Source organism: Megalops cyprinoides, chromosome 4 (assembly GCF_013368585.1).
Source record: "Megalops cyprinoides isolate fMegCyp1 chromosome 4, fMegCyp1.pri, whole genome shotgun sequence".
Lineage (NCBI taxonomy): Eukaryota > Metazoa > Chordata > Actinopteri > Elopiformes > Megalopidae > Megalops > Megalops cyprinoides.
In genome coordinates, this window is record NC_050586.1 from 4,616,554 (window position 1) to 4,640,021 (window position 23,468).

General features: G+C 45.0%; 1 protein-coding gene across 2 annotated transcripts; it reads left to right on the forward strand.

Moving 5' to 3' along the window:
- The first annotated feature begins 2,957 nt into the window (after nucleotides 1–2,957).
- On the forward strand, nucleotides 2,958–20,757 carry zbtb34 (zinc finger and BTB domain containing 34). 2 transcript variants are annotated; one of them, XM_036527597.1, is made up of 2 exons: nucleotides 2,958–3,055; nucleotides 14,935–20,757. In XM_036527597.1, exon 2 carries the CDS (start codon nucleotides 14,968–14,970, stop codon nucleotides 16,531–16,533), a length of 1,566 nt encoding a protein of 521 aa, XP_036383490.1. In that variant the 5' UTR covers nucleotides 2,958–3,055; nucleotides 14,935–14,967; the 3' UTR covers nucleotides 16,534–20,757. The 2 variants fall into 2 exon arrangements, with proteins under 2 accessions (XP_036383490.1, XP_036383491.1); XM_036527598.1 differs by lacking the exon at nucleotides 2,958–3,055 and adding an exon at nucleotides 11,015–11,072.
- Nucleotides 20,758–23,468: the final 2,711 nt, after the last annotated feature.

Below are 23,468 nucleotides of genomic sequence, written 5' to 3' on the forward strand. Positions count from 1 at the left end.
GTATTTATCAGAAAATGAGGTGCTATGGGGCAGTTTAGACTGTTCTTCATTTATGTCAGTACGATGGTCGTAGCGGAGACGTTCTTGGTTGAATTACTGGTAAGTGTAAATCAATGTTAAGCCTTTCTTACTACGGGTATTGTGTTTTTATTATGTTCTTCAGATCAGCCACAAACAGGGTTTTTTTTTATATTTATGCCATGAGGCAAGGCGTTGTGAGTTGTGAGTTGTGTTGTACAGGAACTTCAGTTACAGGTATTGAAACATTTGGTTTTGATTTGGAACACATTTCACTTAGTTTTGGTAATTATGGTCAAGGTCCAGGACATATTGTAAATAACATTATTGGAGCAGTGTAACGCATTCCTTTTTATACAGAATACATATATACGTGTCTGTGGGCATATATGTGTATATATATCTAGAAGTATTTAATTGATTTTTTATTAAATTAATGTAAATGTTTATTTATTACAAGAGGACTTATACATGAAAATGCTATACTTTTATTAGGTACTTTTTCCGTTTTTCTTATACAGAAGAAAATATACTGGTGACTGTTGTATTTTTGGACTGAAATCCTTTTTAGAAAGGTTTTATTTCTTCGAAGTGTAAGCCCTTCTAGGATCTTTAGTAGTGCACATAGAATACGGCTGGTTTGAAATAAAACTACTGGTAACCTGAGGCAGCAGGTAAGAAAGCAATGACCATATCTCCCTTTTTGGAGGGTGGCATTCAAGTGATGCAAAGCTAATCTGAGAATACTTTGAAAGAAATGCATTTAGTGTTTTATATATACTATATATATATATAGAGAGAGAGAGAGAGACAGACAGACATCAATATTGATTTGAATACTTCTGTTAAACTTGATAACTTTGCTGACAGCACAATATGTGTAAAAATGCTTAGTGTTTTTCCAGATAATCTCCTCTATAAGCTATGCGCTGGAGTGATTATAGTACGAGAAACGATCATTTGTATTATTTTACACAAAAGTAGGCTCTGTGACTGACTGGGGTGTCACAAGGTGCTTCATTTTAAATGCTTGTTCCTGTATTGTTTGTAACAGTGTTGAACAATATGGACTGATTAACAGAAAGAGCAGGCTAAGACAGTGTTTACTGGAATAGCGGACAATCATTTTTATGGGACATAAACTCATGTTTTTTGTTTCTTTGATGACAATTCCTCCTTGATATCAAACCTCATATTTTAGCTCTTATACTGTCAAGCAGTTCTTTCTTGCCTCTTCTTTAATTAAAAGCACTGTAGAGTTCTCCATTCAAGGATAGCAGATGGTCCTGGTAGATTATTTTCAAATGGGAACCATTAATATTTTTGCTGCATTTAATGCCTTGTACTGTGGGTCTCCAGGATCATGTTAAATCTAAACTAACATTTTTTGTGTTTATTGCATTTTTATGTAGAACACTCAGAGAGATACAGATATACTTGAACACTATGTATTGGTTAAAATTAAATTGAGGATTGAGATGCTCTTTTATTTTTTATGGTTTTATTTTTTGTCAAATCTACTTCCCTGAAGAAAAAAAACCCAGGGAAAGTGTTTGGTTAGACTTAGCCTTTACAAAGCTGATTATATAAATGTTGTCTACTTAGTGTTTGATATGTCAAGCCAAATTGTACCTGGGATTCGTTATTATTATGTTTTATATCTTTAAAATCATTTCAAGCTCCTACTGGTATAGAAATGTGAAATATTAACCATTGGATAAACAAGTGATGATTTTTCAGAGAAATACCTGAGGTGCACTTAAAGATGGTTGCACAAAAAGTCTGTCTACTACATATTGCTACCTTCAATTACAATTTTCTTCTCATAGAAGAATGTTGTGGATTTTTGTACAAAAACGTGTTCTGCAATAAATGTAACTGGTTTTATCCTCACCTAAGCTGTGGTTATTTCTCAGAATGGCATGTTAGATGCTTGCAATTTCAAAATGGTTCCACCAGGGGGCAGCTGTCTCCTGTACATGTCGTATTGGAAATCGGACTAAAATGCACACCCTCGCTGGCCTCATAGCCATGGGACTTCAGGCTGGTCCTGTTTAGACTGGCTTCTAATGCTGTCCCCGCCCCAAACCACCCCACTTCAAGAGTGTGGAGGCAACCATCAGTATGCTAGTGGGCAAAATAACTTATCAGATTCAGGCCACCTAATGAAGGAAAATATTGATTGTAATCTACTTTCAGCCTTACCAAACAAATATCTGTTTTTCATATTTACAACAGTAAATGTAATGATGGTAAATATATTGCTGAGAAATATCATGTACTTCACCATACGCTGTTATATTCTATTTCCACATCATTATGCAACACCTCTTTAAAAACTCTCAGTCTTTGTGAATCTTTACTGATTTCCATTCCAGGATGGAATCGGAGTCAGCCAGGAATAACCATGTTTAAAACACGAGAGGTATGATTCCCAGTCAAATAGGAGCATGGCAAGAACACAGCACACTTATTCTGTCTTTGCCAGGGCATCTCAAGGACATAACTGTACTTTTGGGGGGGCTTCAGCTACCTTGTTGGTGCATTTTTGACCCAGAAGCTTGCGCTCTACAGTCATTTGCCAATTTATGGTCATTCACCAGCAGCCCACCACTGAAGCAAAATAATATCAATTTGCTAGGCTTCAATACCCAATATATGCAACATTGCTGCAATAATTTACAGCCATTAGATTATTGTCATTTAGTAGAAGCTTTTATCCAGACCGACATACATATATGTAGGTTACAATTTTATCCATTTATACTGCCGGATATTTACTGAGGCAATTGTGGGTTAAGCCCCTTGCAGCAAGGGTACAGCAGCATTTTCCCAGCGGCGGAGTGGAACCGGCAACCTTCATCTACTACTACATTTTCGACCCGGAAGAGTTGCGCTCACGTGACACATTCACTTCCGGCGTGGAATAGCTGGGAAAACAGCAGTCGCCCGATGCGTAGCTGGAGTAGGAGGAGGAGGCCTGGAGCAAAGCGATCCGCGGTGGGGGGGAATGGGCGACATTTGATCGGGGGAAAAGGTGAGATCGCCGTTAAAACGTGTCTGAGCTGTCCCCTGAGCGCACCGACGCGCCCCGGACCCCCCGAGCGACGCCGCCGAAGGCGCTCATCCATAGCTGGCTGTCCAGCCGCAAAATCGGCGGATTTCGCCTTCGTGTTCGCCAGCCTGCTGGCAGCGCAGCACGGCAGTGTTAGCCGGATAGCAAGCTGGTCAACTGACCGCACGGGTCGAGTTTTTATTAACCCAAAAATAAACTACTCTTAGCGATATCACATTGCCAATTTGCAGTAAGTTAGCGAACTAGCTAGGCAGCGATTGCTCCACAACTTTCGACCGGCTATATGAATTTTGTAGTGGGCGACCTAGCTAGCTAGCGAGCAAGTAATATCGAGTTGGCTAGGTAGTGATGCAATGTTACCTAGTCCGATTTCACGTAAATAAATGTTAAAATTCATACTATGGAGCTAGTTGGCTAATATACTGTGTCTCGATCGTTGTATCTGTCTCCGTCATGTTTTAGCGAGCCAGCACGGCAGATAATGCAGGGATTTTAGCTGATCTCTGGGAGGGTGGAGAGATTGCTGATAAGACTTCTGAACTTGACAAGTCAACTTACACGAACTTCACGATTTTTGGGGGGGAATCCAATTTCTTTAAAGTTTGAAGAATGCATACAATTTATCTAGTCAGATAGACTGATCTTTAACCGTAGCTAACGTTGCTTGATATCTGAAGAATACACTGTTTTATTAATTAAGTCGATGGTGCACAAATGGCCAGCTAGTAGTGAGAAATTAATGTTACCACATTTTATCCGATCGGAAATCTAGCCGTCGTTGCCAGCTGTTAAAACGACTTATAAAGTCGAAGCAATCTCGATCCCCCTACATATGTTTAGCTAGCTGCAGATTATTACGCCAAGACTGTCGATCAAGAGTTGAATTTATCAGCTAGCGAGCCAGCTAAATTAGCTTTGTTAGCTACTTTATGGGATTTTGACACCTTTTGACACCGCTCCGAAACTGTTGATCTGTTGTTGCACCACCACATTTTATTTTTCACGTCATGCAGGCAACGTTAGTTTCAGGAATCTGTTTTAATAATCTGAGTGTAAGTAGATGGTGTACCTAGACTTTAGCTGAGTCGGTACTTCGCTAGCAAGTTCGCTACACAATTGCAGTCTCGGTGTTGAAATGCATGTTGACTCGGAACGGCGTATGATCGGTCCCCCATCTGGGTCGTTACATTTAGCTAACGTTAGCTTCCTGTCAAGCGTGGGTCATTTAGGTAGCTAGCCAGCTGCATAGAGCTTGCTTGTTGTGCACATCGATAGGCATGAGTGGAACTTGTGCAAATTGTAATACAGAGACTCGCCCGCATATTGATGATGTGATACAATTTAATTGTAATATAGAGTCTCGCTAGCGTATTGATCATGTAGTACACTTTTGAGATTCACCACGACAGTTATTTCCCTTTTGAAGTGCCTTTTTAAAGGGGGGTCGCTATGGAAACTCGGGTCAGACGAGGATCTCCGCAATCTTTCGGTTTCCATTTTACGCGGAAACTTGACTCACTGTGTCACATGGAATTTTTTGTGTTACACGGCCTGACCTGTCTAATGTTGTACGCCGCTTTTCTTGGACGTATTTTCGAAAGACGTTCATCAGAAAATGGAGTAACGCTGGTTCATTTTTTTGTCATCATTTTGCCGAGAAAAGATATTGGGTCTGTGCCTCGCTATCGTTTAATTTACTTGAACATGCTTTCTGGCATGTTAATTATTTCTCTGTAATTGGCGCACACTGTTGACCCTGTTCAAATTCGTCGCAGTTGCAGAATGTGCGGTTATATAATGTTGAAGCCACCAAATCTGCAAAAGTGGGGTTTTATTATCTAGCTACCAGGTAACCGTTGGGTCGTTACAAAATGCAGACGAACAAGAATCTAAATGATCTGTTTGTGGTCGGATTTGAGGGACTCCCCATATCTTTGTGATGTAGACGTAAGTGTGTAGTGGGGCGCTCTAGCTGTCATGTTTGGGGGGTAGTGTAGCATACTGGTAAGGAGCAGGGCTCGTAGCTGAAAGGTTGCTGGTTCATTTCCCCTCTGGGGCACTGCTGCTGTACCCGTGGGCAAGGTGCTTAACTCACAATCGCCTCAATAAATGTAGTTGTAAAAATGGATAATGTAAAAATTGTAACCTGTGTAAGTGACTCTGGGTAAGAGCATCTGCTAAATGACAATAATGTAATGCCATTTGTAAGTTATTACAGCAATTTTTCTTATCTTGGGTATTCAGGGCTCTAACAAATTGATCTTATTTTTTGTGAGTGCTGGTGAATGACCATAAATAGCAAAATGACGGCAGATGTACAGGGTTTGCACTCCACACATTTTGGTTTAAATGCCTGTTTAATGTTTTTGTTATTATTAACATTCCCAAAAGGGCTATATATTAAACTTTGTTTAATGCAGTGTTTGTAATTTTGGCTGCTGTATATTTCAAAGGAGCATGTAGGCCTGTTTCAGGCTGACAGGTAAAACTCCGAATGAGTGTTTCGGGGGCTTCAGTAGAACAGACTTGATGTACCAAGAGAAAAGACAATTATGGCTAAAAACATGAAATGACTGTTGAATTGAGTGGTGTGTTGGTATCACCAGGCATTTCAATAAGAAAGAATTGGATTATTTTAGACCTAGGTTTAAACAGAACAGTGTCAGGTCACAGGAAGTGTGTGATTGATTCCTGCTGCAGCCAAGTAAAATGATTTATGGTATCTTAATTAATTTTCACAGCAACCAAAATAATGTTGAACTTGGAACTCTATCCTGTTATTGCCATGAGACCTCAAGTGTGTGCCCAATATCTTCACAAAGTGCAGCCACTCCACAATAGATGGAGCTGTACTTTGAGACATGGTGCCTGTCATCTAGCACAGACTAAAGACCCACCTTCTCAGGCTGTGGCTTGGCTCCCCTATCTAGTTGTATTGCTAAGGTCTTTATTTTTGTGTTGCATTTTAGGAATATTGTAGCATTGAAGTATACATTGACACTAGCTTTGTTATTAAAATTCTGATTATTGTGCACTTTATATCTATTTTTTGGTATAGCACTGTCTGATGCATTGACACTTTTGTTAAAATGTGGTCTGATGTGGTGTTTGCGTAGCCCTACTATATGCACTTATGTACCTTCTTACATAAATGGCTCTGGGAAAGAGCACATCCCCAGTGAGTGAATGTAAATGTACTCATATGACCTCACGTGTTTTGGTCACACTGCAGAGCGCCGTGCACCAGGACAGCACATCTTTCCCAGAATCCTCTGCTTTTAGGTGGGCGGTGAGTGCCCTTAGACATGGCGGTGGGATAAGAGTGGGGTTGAAAGTTTCATATGGTTACCAATTAAAACCTGACATGGCAGTGCAAAGTACATGATGCTGGCTCGTAGCCACGGTGTCACTCAGTTCACCAGCGTTTCACAGGACTCCGCGCCAGGTCCCTGAAGCACCTTCTTTGAACTCAATTGCAGTGACAGTGTTTTTCAGTTCCTCTGTAGACCTGAGCCCCCTTGTCAACAGAGCTGTGACAGAAGTCCTGGAAACCCCTGCCTGAATCGGCCTGGGTTCTGACAGTGCTGATAATAGCCAGATCCCAGTAACTGTAATCATTTATTTGTCTAATTAGGTATTTGTTATATTGGTCGCAGGAAAGGCTCACAGGATGTGGAAGATGTGAAACAGGAAATGCAAAGCCTCTGGTTTAATTGAGTCGTCTCCATTTTCCTCATCTTTCTCCCTGTTTCCCACACTGGCTGTGAAGGTGGTGTTTTGTGGTGTTGCAGGAGGCGGCCACGTCCCAGCCCAGCTGGCCCGCGGATATTTTCACTGCGGGCCCCGTCAGCGCAGGACGCAGCCAAACCAATTAAGCCGTGTGCACGAGTAGGCATTATTGCTTTGCACCCATTAAACTGGCATTTTTTATAGATATGGTTCCTTTCAGGCTAAGCTGTAAAATGGCTCTGGTTGGAAAGCTTTCCTCTGAGGCTGCTGTGGGGGGGGGGGGGGGGGTGGAGGTGCAGCGCTTTCAGCAGGAACGCAGGCGTGCTGCTTGTGAGCAGCCAGAGGCCTGCTCACCTCTTGCTCTCCCCCTTGCCGGTGGGGGTCCTTCGTTTGCACGCGGTGGGCCGCCTCACTCAGAGCCAGAAACGTCTCCGTCCGCGGTTCCAGGCAGCGAGCGAGCCGGGGTGGGGTTGGGGGCGGGGGGGTGGTTGGGGAGTGGACGCTGGCTTGGTGCGGCTCTCCGGTTTTGGCACACCACCCTGACTTTTGGCCAGCCCAGGTCAGTGTGGCTAAAGAGAAAAGAAGGGGAGGCTTTGTCCGACGGGGCCAGCGCAAAAAAAAGGGTAACAAAGTGCTATTTTTATCCATACTGATTACAGCAGGCGAATATGCGAAGCGTTCGTTTCCCAGGCCAATTTGATGATGGCTGTTTTTAATTGTCTTTCTTTTTTAATTGTGCCCCGATTCAGCAGAAGCAGTTTAATTATCGTCCTTCCCTTGGACGCAAAGCCGGGGACATCAGAGTTTCACCTCCCCCACAGGACCTGTGTGGTGAAAGAGACCATCCTTTGAAGGCAGCAAGCCCTTTCAGTTATGTCCAGTGAGAGTGGCAAGCCCTTTCAGTTCTGTCCTGTGAGAGCTGCATGCCCTTTCAGTTCTGTCCTGTGAGTGCTTTGAGCTCTCAGTTTTGGCCTTTGAGAGCTGCAAACCTCTTAGTTGTAGCCTTTGAAAGCTGGATTCTTTTTCAGTTCTGCCCTGTGAGAGCTGCAAGCCCTTTCAGTCAATGTGTATGAGAACTGAGAGCCATTTCAGTTATGACTGTTGGGAGCTGCAAACCCTTTCAGTTGTGGCCATTGAAAACTTCATGCTCTTTCAGTTTTGCCCTATGAGAGCCGTGAGCCCATTCATTTGATGCCGATATGAGCTGCAAGCCTCTTTATTTCTGGCGTGAGAGATCAGGAGGCCTTATCAGCTCTGGCCTTTGCGAGCTGTGAGCTGTTTCAGTAGAAGCCTGTGAGATTTTCAACCCCTTTCAATACTTGGAAGTCGGCACACAGCCCAGGGTCACGGTCCTTTTCGTTGTGTCAGTGGCACTGGACATCGTATTGAATGTTTTGGGGCAGTTCTGTTTGGCGTTATGCAATGGTTTTGCTTATTTTTCTGTTTAAAGGTCCAGTTTTTGTGTTCTGTTTTGGGCATAAATTCATTTTGTTGTAATTAACCGTGTATTGCTGTAAGACCCCAAATCAGGCATCTGGTGTTTATCTGCACCTCTATTGTCGACCTGGGTTTCAGCTGTATGCAAGGCCTCAGTAAATGCTTGTAACAGCAAGTGTATGGTGCTGTTCTTTTTCTAATTTCATCTCGCCGTATGTGCTTACCAAGGACAATCTCTTGATTTATTTTAGGTGCGCGTCTGATGAAGGCTCCCGTCCTAATTAATCCAGCCGTGATTCATTCAGAACGCGGCCCCCGTGATGCTGCTCTCTTCATTTCGCCATCACGGCACGCAGCCCCTATTAAACTGGCATCTCATTAATGTCGTTAATTTAACTTCAGGCGAGCTTCTTTGCTGTGGTTTTTTGAAGTTTTGCGGAGGAAGATTACATGGTGACATTGCGCTGTCGTGTCAGTGCCGCTTGCCTCGGGCTGTGTCACCGTGTCTCTCGGTTTGTGGATTGCGACTCGCGGTTTCAAGCATTGCCGGCGTAAGGCAGCACACCCTGTTCCCAGCCCGTTATTACATAAATAAACGGCGGTCTCACATTATTCACGCCATCTAAAAACCATAAACAAACAGTGGTTTGATGACCTCAAGCTGGGTGATGGCTGTGATTAAAAAAAAAAAAAAAAAAAAAAAAATCACCAGGAGCTGAATGTAGCAGCTTCCACGGTAGTGTCCTGTATCAGGAAGGTCAAGGCTGCGGGAGATTTCCCTCCCCTGCCAGGAGGAAGATGCCGGAAGATATTAGCACAGTCTGTGTGCTGTGAGAGGAGTGGAAAGCTTCAAACCTATGGGAGGACGAATGGAGATGGCTTTTCTCACAATAAGTGATTGACACCAGGTCTGGGGTGTAGTGTCGCCTAAAATCATCATTCCATATCAGCTGGGTAAATCCACTGTTAATGCCAGAGTCACAGGGAAGATGCGTCTTCTGAACGCCTCAGAGAAAGCGCAGCAGTGCTGATTTGGCAGACTGTTTGTCAGTAATGCCTGGCACCACGTTTCATGATCAGATGAAGCAAGCGCCGGGCTCTACGGACACGCTCGTTGTTGGGGGTTTTTGGCGTCATAAAGGTCAGCCTCATGCTATGATTCATCCTCTCTGTGAAAGAGGGAGGCGGGTCCGTTTTGCTTTTTGGGTGTTTTATATCCTCTCTTCCCGGTGCCCTCACTAGACCTGAGGGAAGGGCGGAGTCAAATGTATACCGCTGACATTTCAGTTGAAAGAAAAACTGGTTGCCTCCACTTTGAAGCTTTGAGCTTGGTGAAGATTCAAAGCACAGCCTAGTCCACAAAGAATTAGTTAAGGGAATACAAAGACAGTGCTCTGGGCTGGCTGTAGCCACTAGATCTTAGCCTGGTTGAACGTTTGCGTTTGAACCCGGTGACACAGTGTGAGCGGGAAAAGGAAGGAACGTGATGGAGGTGGAGCAATTTTGCCAGGAGGCGTGGTCAGAAACCCCTCCTGCGAGGAGGCTGAACCTAATGAAAGACTACAGGAAGCCTCTGTGTCATTAAAGCCAAAGGAGGATGTTCAGAGCACAAAACACAGGGGTGTGAGTCGGGGGTTTTAACTAGAGCAACTAGTTATTTGTAAAGTACTTGCTGCTGATCCTTTTATTGCTAGTACCATGAAAATATTACGTTTGTTTGTTTTTGAAAAAATACTCTTATGTTTACAGTTTTGTTAAATATTTCTGTTAGTGTTTATAAAAGGTAGAAACACATTTGGAAACCACTATTCATATTAACCCCTTTTGTTGTGCTGCTAAGTTAATGAACTATATCAGCCACTTGGTTACTGCATTATTAATTTAATAGAGAATGTGTTTTGTTGCAAGAACAAATCTCCCTTACACTCAACCTAAACATTATTTGTAGTGCAAACCGAGAGAACAGTGTAGTATGTATCAGTAGCTCATAGTAGAATCCAGTGTTTGTCAGTGTTCACACACAGTACACACAGTGTTTCAGTATTCACGTACAGTACGGCACAATGTTTGTTAGTATTAGCCTGTAGTACAGTGCAATATTTGTGAGAGTTATCTGGGCGTACAGTACAGTATTTACCTTGAGTACAGTACATTTGTCAGTATTCACCAAGAGTACAATTCAGTACTTAATGTTCGCTTAGAGTACAGAATCACATGCCAGCATTAACCTAAAGTGCAGTGCAATATTTGTGAATGTTAGAGTAGAGTGCAAGTGTTTAATATTTACTTAGAGTATAGAGTAGTATTTATATATTTAGTATAATATATTTGTAAGTGTTAGCCTAGAGTGTAGTACAGTATCTGCAGGACTGTATCAGTGTGAGTGATGGGGGCCTGTTGTACGCTGGCAGAGGGTAATCCAGTCCCCGCTTCGCTCTTCAGTCACGAAGCGAGCGGCAGAAAATTCATTCTTCACGAGCGAGCCGCCTTCCCGGTCCGCGGGCTCTGGGAGGACTGCGCTCTGTAGTCAATCCCGCTCTCTCTCGCCGCGCTTTGCTTGTTTAGCAAATTTGGCAGGACCGGGTTTGCAGTTTTGCAAAATAGGCAAAACGCCGCCTCTCTTGGAAAGCGGCGTTCTGCTCTGCTTATCTGGCCTGGCTGGCACTGCCTCCGCTTGTTCATTTTCTAATGGCACATGTAAGGCGCAGGCTTTCTGAGCCTTTTCTCTGGAGGAGGGCTTTTTCCAGGCCTATTCATACTCTGTCTGAGGAGAAGAGGAGTGCAGAGCTGCATTCTGTCACGTCAGGTGAAGGTAAGCAGCCGTGTCCCTGCACTTAGCTTATATGCACTGCATTTTTTTTCTTTTAAGGGCAAATCCCTTCTTGCAAAGTGGTTAATGCCATTTGGGATTGCTGGAGGGGGGGGAACTGTTTTTGTGCTGCTTTTTATTTGTCTTTTTTTTTTCTCTTCCCCCCCTCATTTCTTCCTTTTCTCTCATGTTCTTCCAGATGTCATAACATTAGAATGTATTTGCATAAGACAAGAGCAGTTATGTAGAACCTTCACAGATGGCTACATTTTGTAGCAAATGCAGAACTAAGCAAGAAGACTGAAAATGTTCTGTTTTCTTCATAATGCTGACTAGAAGTAGCGAAAGTATAGCCTAATTAATGCATGAATAAACTTGCAATGGGCCTCCCCCACGTACAGACTTTTGTGACGGTTTTAGCGGGCAGAAACTCCATCTCTCACGCATGCCTCTCCTCCTCTTCTCACGGTGCCGAGGCCGTCAGTTGTTCGGAAGATGAAAGTCAAGCAAGTCATTGCATGTGCGTTTTTATGCAACAGCATAAAAATTGCATCTGCATGCAAAGTTGAGCGTTATGCACCAAAGTCAGGTGTGCTCAGACCATGAGGGTTACTCCTAATTATCTAGCCCTTCCAGTGCTTATGTTGCAGTTTTGGTCAACATGCAAGATCCCTTCCCTGTATTTTATTGGTTGTAATTATTGAGTGGCACTTCCTGTTTCGCTCACATGCAATGAATTGGTTTGCATGGCTGAGCAAATTACTTGGTTCCCTTTTGAGTTGAATTTCACTTCCCTGTAGACGACCGTAGAAGGACTCTGCCATCCTGGCGGTTTTTTTTTTTTTTTGGAGGGGGGGCTCTATACTTCCACTAGAGTAGATAATCTGCAGGACTTCATAGCCTATCCAGTCAAACTCTTAAGATAGCATTCCAGATATAGAGGATTGAGGAAGAAGCCTGGTGTTTTCTGGGGACAGTTGTCTGTCGTCTGTCCACCCAGTATGTGGATGTAAATGTTTAATGAGGTAGTGGATATGTAGTGAAGCTTCTCGCCACTGTGAAAGCGGACAGTGGACATTAAAATATCTCCTCGAAATGGAATGCGGCTAAGCAGAAGAGGACTAACCAGAAATGGCCTCTTTCGTCACAACCCCTGGCTTTTCTGAGAAAAGGCGAGCCCCGTGTGTATCGAAATGTTGGAAACCTAAAGATAATTGCGCCACTGTCTGGTAGACGGTTACCGTGGGCCTGAAAGGCTGTGCTGGTGGGGAGTCATTCAGGGAATCGCAGGCTGTTCACCCCTGAAGCCTGGGCGAGGGCCAGGCCTATCAGGGTGGAAGGCATGAGCACCGATCGATGAGTGTGTAATCCAGGGGGAAAAAAAAGTTTCATTTTGAAATGATTCTCTTGCCAAAATGAGGTTTTCAGTGTAAACACCATGGGAGGATGACCTCAGAGTGGTGCTGTGAAAGAGGAGTGCATGTGGCCACGCGCATTGGAGATGACCGGCAGCAGCGTGGCAGAGCCCCGCCCAGAGCCCTGCCCCTAGCCCCGCCCAGACCCCCGCCCCTCCGCTGCCGTGAATCGGCTGAGCACGCTCTGTAAGCAGCAGTGCTTGGCGCCTTCAGGATGGCAGCTCTGGCACCCAGTGTTCATTACTGTATGCGTGTAGTGATGCTGGCACTGGGGCATCCTTCCTAATGGAGGGCGATTTGTGCAAAGACCTTATTTAAGGTTGTAATACTGTAGAGAAGCCACAATTTTTTAATTCCCTGTGGCGCTCTCTAAGGCCGTCTCATTTTATCTGGCAGTTGCCTCCTTGCCTGTTTGTAAAGCCTCCCCCAGCCCTCCCCCCCCCTCTCTCATTCTCTCTCTCTCTCTCTCTGCCTCCCCCCTTGCGCTCCCTCTCTCTCCCTCTCTCTCTCTCTTTCTCTCTCTGCCTCCCCCCTTGCGCTCCCTCTCTCTCCCTCTCTCTCTGTCTCTCTCTCTGCCTCCCCCCTTGCGCTCCCTCTCTCTCCCTCTCTCTCTCTCTCCCTCTCTCTCTCTCTCTCTCTAGGCCTTGCCAGGATGAAGGCATATGGGTTGGGGACAGGTGCCTTGGCAAGCTCTGGCAATTGGAGAAAGTGTTTACGTTCCCAAACTGCTGACGGAGACTCTGCTCAGAGGATCATGCTGAATCGCCAGAGAGAGGGAGAAAGAGAGAGAGAGGAAGGGAGGGAAGGAAGGAGAGAGGGAGGAGGGGATGAAAGGAGGGGAAAGGAAGGCAGAGAGATGGAAAGCTGAGACAGACTGCTTTTTGTCCCTTACCCTGAGTTTCCTTTTTTAAAAAAAGCCCTGTTTGCTTCTTTGACTCACTGTAATATTTTGCTTTCACTGACGTGGTTCATAGACTGGCCACAGTATTTTTCTAATCATAAGCACACCCTTCAGTGCAGCGAGTGTAATGTCGTTTACCCTCAGCCAGGTAGAGTGGCTGTGTTTTTCCCAGCAGCTTCATAATGTTGTGCTGTTATGGGCCTCCAGTGAGTGTATGCATGAATGACCAGTGCACGTTATCCATCCCCTGGCTGCTTCCTGCTCTCCCAGCAACCGCACATCAGATTTGCATTGTGAAACTCCGGGTTCCATTCAGTGCCGATCTTTGCCATACGGATGTAGTCTCAGACTGGTTCAAGGCAGATTACAGCTGTGTGTCTGAGTGCGTGTGTGTTGTACGTTTGTGCATGCATGTGTAACAATGTATATTTTAGACATAAGGGTTTAAAGGACGGCAGCATTCATGCTGTGGGGATTTTCATGTCAGATTAAACATCTGCCAGTATTTTTTTCAGCTGTTGTAGGCACTGCAGTTTTTAATTTGAGTTCTCCTGTAACCAGTTGTTCAGAGGTGAGGATTACTTGTGTCGGAAGTGCTGTTGCGTTTTTCCACATGCATGTACTCTGTTGGAGTAAAGGCCTCATGTGGTGATTACACTTGGATTTCTGTGTAGCCATTCCTTATTTCCCTGCAGTCACTGCTTTGTTACATTACAGTGAGGTTGGCCAGCTGTTGGCTAATTTGGGTCTTGGCTGGTATTGCTGGCCAGGTTTTGAATTTTCTCAGAAAACACTTGGAGGCCAGATTTTCGGGTGAAGGGGGGAACATTTATGTGCACATTATGGATTGATTCGGTAACAAGCATCCTGCTTACAGCAGTAGATAGGATTTTTGGACATCGGAGAATTGATGTTACTCTGGGAAATTGCCATACTGGTGTGGGTGACCACAGTTTAATCACTCTACTTAAAGGACACCCGTTAACATACCCAGCTAGACTCATCTAGGCTGACAAACTGCTGCTAAAGTGTTTGACTCAAGATTTTGGACCCTCCATTCGCAATCTCCAGACCTTGGTCCAATGGAGCAGTTGTGGTTTGAGGTCCAGGAAAGCAGTTTGCAAGTGAAACTCTGGGGAAATCTGATGGTGCCTGGTAAAATCTACCAGGAGGTGTGGCCACAAGCCTTCCAAAGTCCCTGCATCAAGTGTGACTACACAAAGCATTTTCTCAGTGCTATCAGTGTCAAAGAAGGATGCACCAAACCGTTGTTGTGAGTGTGTAGTGAATTTTATTAGCTGTGATCACTGCAGCTGGGACTCCATGGATGGAACTTTCAGGGTGGGGAGGGTGGGGTTACCCTGGGACGATCCTGATTTTCCAGTTCTGGGTTGCTCTGAGACACGCTGCTCATTTTCACTGGGTGGCCGCCCAGTAGCAGGCCTACTCTGGTCCTGTATTAGTGTAAAAACCAAACAAATTTCACATTGCGCCCGTTCACGCCTACCCCCATATCCACTCTAACCGCTTTTTTCCTCTTCTCCGCCAGGCTGTCAGCGAAACGGAGAGACGCGCCGGAGACATGGACGACGGCAGCGGTTTCATCGAGTTCGACGTGCCCGAGTTCAGCAGCACCGTCCTGAGCCAGCTCAACGAGCTGCGGCTGCAGGGCAAGCTGTGTGACATCATCGTGCACATCCAGGGCCAGCCCTTCCGCGCCCACAAGGCCGTGCTGGCGGCCAGCTCGCCGTACTTCCGCGACCACTCCGCCCTCAGCACCATGAGCGGCCTGTCCATCTCCGTCATCAAGAGCCCCGAGGTGTTCGAGCAGCTGCTGGCCTTTTGCTACACGGGCCGTATGTCGCTGCAGCTCAAGGACGTCGTCGGCTTCCTCACCGCCGCCAGCTTCCTGCAGATGCAGGCCGTCATCGACAAGTGCACCCAGATCCTGGAGGGCATCCACTCCAAGATCAGCCTGCCCCCTAGTGGCAGCCCCGGCAAGGACGGCCCCCTGGCCAGCCGCAACGGCGTGAAGGACGGTGGCCTCTTCGTCAACCCCACGCAGATCTCGCCGCCGTACTTCTCACGGCAGGCACTGGCGTCGGCGGGCGGCGCCGAAGGTCGGCCAGATGTGGCGGGGAGGGGCCCATCCCGGGCACGGGTCCCAGAGGAGGGGCAGTCAGACCGTGGCAGCAGCGACGGCGTGTCCGAGCAGGAGGCGGCCATGGAGGGCGAGCAGGAGGCCGTGGAGCTGATCGGGCGGGACGGGCAGGTGACGGACGTGCGGGTGAAGCTGGAGAAGGCGGAGCGGCCCAACTGCTCAGACAGCTCGTCGGCGGGTGGTGACGACGGCTACCACACAGAGCTGGTAGACGGTGAGCAGGTGCTGGCGGTGAGCGTGGGCTCGTACGGCTCGGTGCTGCCACCGGCCGGCTACGCTTACCCCGCCCTCTCGTCCCCGTGCTTCGTCAGCCTCAGTAGCTCTAGCCCCTCCCGCTCCATGCTGAGCGGTTTCCGTGGGGGCCGGGCCCGGCCCAGGCGGCCCGCAGTGGTGGCGGCGGGCCCAGCCGAGGCGCCGGGCCGCGCCGGGCTCTCCCGGGATGAGGGGGACCCCCCGCCGGGGGGCGCAGCCTTCGAGAACGACGTGCGCGAGCGCAGCCTGCGGGGGCCGTGGTACCCCTACGGCGAGCGTCTGATCTGCATCTACTGCGGCAAGTCCTTCAACCAGAAGGGCAGCCTGGACCGGCACATGCGGCTGCACATGGGCATCACGCCCTTCGTCTGCAAGTTCTGCGGCAAGAAGTACACGCGCAAGGACCAGCTGGAGTACCACATCCGCGGCCACACGGACAACAAGCCCTTCCACTGCCAGATCTGCGGCAAGTGCTTCCCCTTCCAGGGCACGCTCAACCAGCACCTGCGCAAGAAGCACATGGGGGCGGCTGACGGCGGCGGGAACCACGCAGCCGACTCCCCCGAGCGGGCGGAGGGGGCCGGGGGACAGCGGGACCCTGAGGACGGCCCGGTCTCCGACGGGGGTGCAGCCGCGGGTACGCCGTACGCCGAGGAGGCTTCTCGCCATGGCAACGGCGACGAGAGCGCCAGGTGCAGCCCAGAGGAGGCGCAGGCGTCACGGTGTGATTATTAGGGTTCCTGGGTTCTCCCCCGCCCCACACCCCCCCGTGTGTCCTGCCGTTGTTGTCCGTCGATGAAAGCTTTAAGGGTTTTGTGTTGGAGGCGACCCCCCCTGTCCCCCCCCAGCGGGGTTATGTGTCGTCCCTGATCGTGAAAGTCGAACGTTGTTTTAAAAAAAGAGAAAAGGGTGCTTTTTCTAAGTAGATTCTCTCAAAGGGAAGGTGTGATTCTGGAGTATTACTTACGTCGAGGTGACCGCAATAATCAAGGTCACCTTTTGCATTTGTGTTTTCCTGTTTTTTTATCTTGCTATGTTGAAACATATTTACAGAGTAATATAGGCATGTTGCAATAAGAATATTAATAATGTGAAATTTCAGATAACAAATCCTTGTCATATCACATCCTTACCTGACGTGTTTTTTGCACATACGGCCGTAGGAAGAGAAGAAAAAAAAAACAAAGGTCGCTTTCTCACAAGGAATGGTTTTCTGCCAGTGCAAAGCTTTTTGTGACACATCCCGTCAATACCTCATGATACAAACACATACTCATAACAGTATTTAGCTATTTTTTAAAGTCTACCTGGGTTCCACCTCATAGCCAAGAACCCAATGCGAAGTAATACGTTTACTTTCTTAGAACTTTTTTGTTTTGGGATTTATGTGTTTCAGTTCTGAAACCCAGAGAAAAACCATAGCTCAGACACCAAGCCTTGATATTTCAGCAAAATATTCCTCACTGTTTGTGTGAACTGAAGACTAGGTCTTGTCCAAAGTTTTGCAGTAAGCCAGGACTTAATGTAGGAGTCAACAGACACAAATGTTGGATCGTAAGAGGGTGTATTTGGCAGACTGCTTGCGTTGAGCAAGCACAAGAATGAGGCTAGAAGTCTTTTGGTTGGTGATTAGAAAAATCAGTGAACCACATGTAATATGAAATATTTTTCCATCCGTCACTGCGTATGGGGTTTGACAACCAAGAGACACTTTTATATTTGCTTTCACAATGTTGACGCTGGGGGTCGTGTTTAACCAATTTATCCAGAGATTATCCCTTTTCAGACACATCAACATAGCAAGAGCAAAGATTTCACTTTTGTCTCATTTCATGTTAGTGTGCAGCCAGCAAAAAATCATCGAGGAGAAATCTGGTCAAAATCTATAATTTGACATTTACTGTTTATATCGATGACCTCACATGCAGCAGTTTATGTAGAGACCTATTATGTATACTGTATATGCATATATGTCTATATGAACATTATATAGATTTAAAGTATAATACAATTAGCCCCATTGTTTTCTTGGTAAGACAGTTTACCAGAAGATTACAGTATTTCCAAACCTCATTTCAGTTTTTACTGATTTTCACCTGTAATTTGTGTTCCATGATCTCAAAATGATGGACAATTTGACAGGGTTACTGGTCAAATTTGGAGGATTTTACACCCATGTGGTGGTGGTGTGTGCGCGTACGCGCATTTCTGATACAAGTCCAATGCTTGTACAAGTGTAATGTCTGTCTCTGAAACCAGAGTGAAAGACTAAATTCTCATTCAAATTAAATGTGCGAAATTCACCATTTAGAGTGAATATGGTGAGAACAGAAGGATTCACAAAGCATTAATAAACAGGAGACAGGATACTTTTCAGGTACTGCAGTTGTATTAGTGGGTCCCATTTATTAGTGCCTTTTCGCCATCTAGTGGTAAAATGCAGATACTGTTGCTGCTCGGAGGGAGCTGCTCATATCAGTCAGTGTGAGTGAAAGGAGGGAACCACTGTTACTAGGGTTGAGTAGTCACAGAGAATTAAATGCAGGGAAGCCATAAAATGCGCTAGAAATGGCATTGCGTTGGAGAAACTATGACTACAGCACAGAATACCCTAAAGCTAATAAAGCTGACGTCAGCTGTGGTGTCTAGCCCTATGCTGCTTGTGATGGCTATTGTCATTTCTCGTGTAGGCTTGAGTTGTGTGTCAGATGTGAAACAGAAAAGCAAACAAATTCCTTTGTTTTACAAAGTAAAGGTTGGATTTTCTCTTCCTCTTAAAAGTCTCAAAGAATTCTCCCATTCTTACTATTCTCAAAATAATCCTTGATTTTAATAGATTTTTTTTTTTTTTTAATTACATATTTAAAACAGAAATGATGGGGCTTAAATTATGTATTTGTATGTGGGGGTTGTAAGTTGTCATGTGAGTGTATATTTTACAAATTGTATATTGTAGGTTGAATACACATATATGTGTATACAGTTGGTCAGATTATAGTTTTTGACCAGAATATTCCTTTAAGCATTCTGCTGTTCATAAGAGAATCTTTTCAGTGCAGCTGGCTTTGATCTCTGGCTATAAATAAACCACTTAAAATATGCAAACACAAACGGCACACAATACAGGATAACCAGACTGGGGCTTTTTTATTTTCTGCTTGTATGAGTGCTTTTTGTCCAATATTAATTTTGAAGGGGTTCATCATTAATCGCACCACTCGGTGATCTTTTGACTACACGACACCCGTGATAGTGTGCCAGTGCAAAGTGGACCCCGCATTATACTTTTGTCTTATGACGGAATTGGCAGGAGCAGAGCTATTAGATTCAGGAAAGGACTGAATATGCTGAACAGAGCTGGTGATCCAAAGTATTAGTGCACTTTGTAAGTGGATTGGGTGTGAGCTGAAAGTTGACCTCTGAAGGCAGATCCCTGATGTTTTTCCTTGTCCTGGTAGAGAACGCTGCTGCTGGCTCTGAGAGGTGGTTGCACCTGTGACTCGTGGTCCAGCCCCTCCCCCCCGGCCTCTTTGCGTGTCGAGAAACCAAAAGAATCCTCAAATCCATGCGTCTGTCTGCACAGGAGCGGAGGGTGGGGCTGGCTTTATGGTTGCCATGGCGGTCAGAACGCAGCACATTTTACGTTTTGGCGTCCACAGTTCAGAACTTCATTGTGAACATTTCCTTGTCTTTACTACATACAACAATAACTCACTCATTGACAGTACTGTAACATGTTTTTTGCTTTGTTTTGTTTTTGGTTTTTTTTTTGCCGGTGTGGCAAATCATTATTTTCATCAGAAAGAAACTTGACACCATGCCTGTGATGCAGGCATGTCTTTGCATTGCATTCTGGGTGATTCTTAGTGCCATTCACAGAGAGAGAGGGAGCAGGGGTCAGGGAAAAGGGGCAGTAATGATGTAGTCCCAGGTGGATTATGGGACATGTAGGACAGTCTTAAGAGATGGTGAAGTCCCCAAGTCTCCCGTCATGCTTGAGCTGCCAGTTAGTGTGTTGATCCCTCTGGGGGTTTCTCTCTGCCAGCTTTGGAAAACGGCCCAGCTGTTCCTCACCTGCTACCGCCAGCCCGTAACAGCTCGCCATCGTCCCACCATCTGGAGGAGCAGCTCTCTTCTGAGGGCTCGTGGTCCGAAATGGGGCGGGGGAGCTGGTTGAGTATAGAGAGAAAGAGATGTACACCCCCCATGTGCAACCCCCCCCCCATGCAAGGTCCAGATGTGGCTGGGCAGAAAACATAACCACTGAATTTAGTAAGTAATTCTGGGAACGCTTAGCACTTACACAAGGATTTCCTTCCAGGAATAGACAGCGGTACCCTCTAGTGTGAGCACGGTGCCTCTTATTTAATTCTTGTTCCTTCCAAACTATGACCAGCCGTCTTGAGCAAAATAACTCATTTTATCTTAGTTCTTTTGTAATTTCTTTTTTCATCATGGTGCTTGTTTTTTCATTTTCATTGTGTGAGCATTTTCATATTATGTAATATAGGTCACTACAGCAGTAGGATTTTACTGTGAATCCTCACAACAACAGTACTACATTGTATTTTTTATCATGTCTTTCCATACTCATCAAATGCCATGAAAATGGTTCCGTTTACAAGAAACAAGGATACTTCAAATAACTTGTGAATTCTAACTGAATTGTCTTCTGGTTGTAGTTTGATATGTTGCTGATTATGTGGATTTCTGTTTTGCAGCATGTGCTTCACCACGCGTCTATTTTAAGTTAATTCCCAAAGCGAAGTGTTCGTTTATAGAGCTTTTAACTTTAGGCAGATTTTTTTTTGTTTCATTCTCACTGCCTGCTACAGCATGAGTGTTAATGATATATTTTTAACCCATATCCAAAGTGTCGGCCGGGATTTGGTTGTAAGCTGTGCAAGATTGAAACAGGTTTGCTTGATTGCTTTAATAAACAGAATCAGTTTTCCCTCTAGAAGCTCATATAGACCTTCCCTCATTCAGTCTGACAGCACTTAATTGCATTGGTCAGAGTGTTTTGAGGATGGAGGGGGAGAGATCTGTTCTGCCATGAAATCCTGCTCTTAGTGATGCCATACATTGCACATGACCAGTGAGGTTTTGTGGTAGAAGGATAGCTGAGGCCAGAGTCATTTTGGTTGTGGCTTCGAGCCTTTAGTGTTGGGGTGTGGCAGGTGCTTACCTCTGAGGTTGAGGACGCTCTAGGGGTGTTCGACTGGCTTCTCTCTTGCCTCCATCAGTAGTCACCCGATTGCTCGCTGCATTGGAGTGAGGTGGAAAAACGAGCTTAGCTTGGTAGGATTTTAACCAAAGAACTAACCAAAAAAGAAAACAAAAATCTGTTTTGGGTAGTAGGTGTGGAAGGTGTCCCGGTTTGAGAATCCGAGTCGAGCAGCGTGAGAGTGTGTGTTGTCCCAGTTTTCCTCCTCCACTTCCCTGCTGTTTGAAACAGTGTTTTTTTTTTTTTTTAATTTCATTATTGTCGAACCATACTGTAAAACATGCTGTTTGAGTATTTTCCTAGGCATTTTCAGGGGACACTTTCAACTGGTACCCTAGTATCTATCTGCCGGCTTCCTAACTTTGTGTCATTGTGTGGAGAGACTTATGAGCAGGTGGGATATGTACATCAGAACTGAGGTTAAGTCTATGGAAAGTAAATTAAGCCATAACACCCAGGTGTCTGTCATGCGGAGCTGCGGTGTGGAGGTCCTGAGCTTTTGTGTGCAATGAACTTAAGGGGGAGAGGCATATGCCTGAAAAGCCACGCCTTTTTGTAGACGAGGGCGTTAAATCGAGCTTTCTTAACTAAAACCAGAGCTTGTGTCTCGACTTTGTCCTGTGCCTTGCCACAAGAAGATGACTATCGCTAGGTTTGTTCCTTTACCTTAAGACATTACTGCTCGTGTGCTTGTTTCCAGTGCTAAGCGTTAAGGGGATCAAGGAGAGCTTTGTGAATATAGAGGAAGCGGCCACTCTTCACAAAAAAAAAAAAGTCTAATCAACATTTTTCTTATATATGTATATACTACATTGGTATAGTACTGTTTGTTTCTTTTATATTTGAATGCAAAAATCTATAAAACATGCTGTGATAGTAAAAGAAAAAATACAAAAACAAAAAACATTTATAATATGCATTAATGAAAATACTGATCAAGGAGGTAGGCACATAATTGAGTCCCTTCTGTGCAGTCAGGTAATTCAGGCTTTTTTTCTCCCCTCTGTAAAACTGCAAACTGAACAACTTCTGTTCCCTCGAGCCTTTTTGTGTGTTTTTATGAATGTTTCTTGAAGACTGAGCCCTTGCGCTCTATTCAGCATTCTCAGTGGCCCCTTGTTTTTATATGTAACTTTATACCTTTTTATAGCTTTCATTTTTTAATTTTCCCCCTGGTTACTGAGTTGATGCATGTGAGATCATGCAGGCTGTCCTCCGTGCCGCGCTTCTTTAGATTCATATACATTCCGTTTGGTTCGTCATCGAAACTTTTAACCGGCTCAGTATTTTAACCGACAAAAAAGACCGTTGAAGAAATCGCTGCCAGTTTGAACGTAATTTGGCACGAAGGCGGATCGATCAAAGGCTCGACCGCTTCCCGCTTCCCGCTTCCCGCTGTTTGCCGGTATCGACACCCAGCGCGAGCGTCGCGTTTGAATTCGCGGATCGTCTGCGCTCTTAACGTTTCTGTTCAGGTTGGAAAAGAGAAACGGCATGCTTTCTCAGGTTGAGCTGTGCGGAGGACCGGTGCATGAATCTCCTGGCATAAATATATAAAAAGCCGTTTTTCCTTTGGGAGTAACGTATCTTATATTAATTTCTCTTTTTTTGCAGTTACTGTTTTATTTCGATAGATATTCCAAAGGGGACTCGTTGAACATGTTAGGTTCCCCTTGAAGGGACTCAACTATAAAAGGCCTCAAATCTTTTATTTTATGGGGATTTTTTTTACCCTTGAATGGTGCTTTTAGACTGGTCAGGTTTATTTATTAATTTTATATATATAAATGAATATATAAATATATATATATATATATACATACATATATGAACATTATTAGGGTGGGGTAAAATGTGTAAATGCTTTTTATGAATTATACATACTAATGCCACCATGTTCACCAGCCAACTGAACATGACACTCAGTTGGATTCACTCTTTTTGTTCAAAACTTCACAGAAAAAAGGGAGGGCGGTCGTATATGGGCCTGATACAAATATGAATTTAAATGGAAGTGTTTACAGGGAAGGCTGTTGGACTACTTATTTGAATTACAGCTCACCCTATTTCTTTTTTATTATAATTATTATTAAAATGACTAACTTCAGGTAGTTTATGAACACTGATCCAGACCTAAATAGAAAAAAAAATCTTTAAGTCTTCCATTAGCTTTTTACTGAACCCTTTTTCCACTGTGTTTAACACAAGAGCAATAACCTTTTTTAAAAGTGGCGTGTTGCTGAAGGCCAGCCTCCACACTACTGGATGCTCACCTCTAAAGGAATGGAAGCCGGTTGTCAGGGAGCTCTTTAACTTAAGTTGGAGGTTTAGAGGGGATTTTAAATATGTCAATTTATTATTTTTTATATATATATACATTTTTGTGAATGTTTGGACAGGTTGAGTGAACATGCTTTCAAAGGTGCAGTTTTTGAACCGCTGG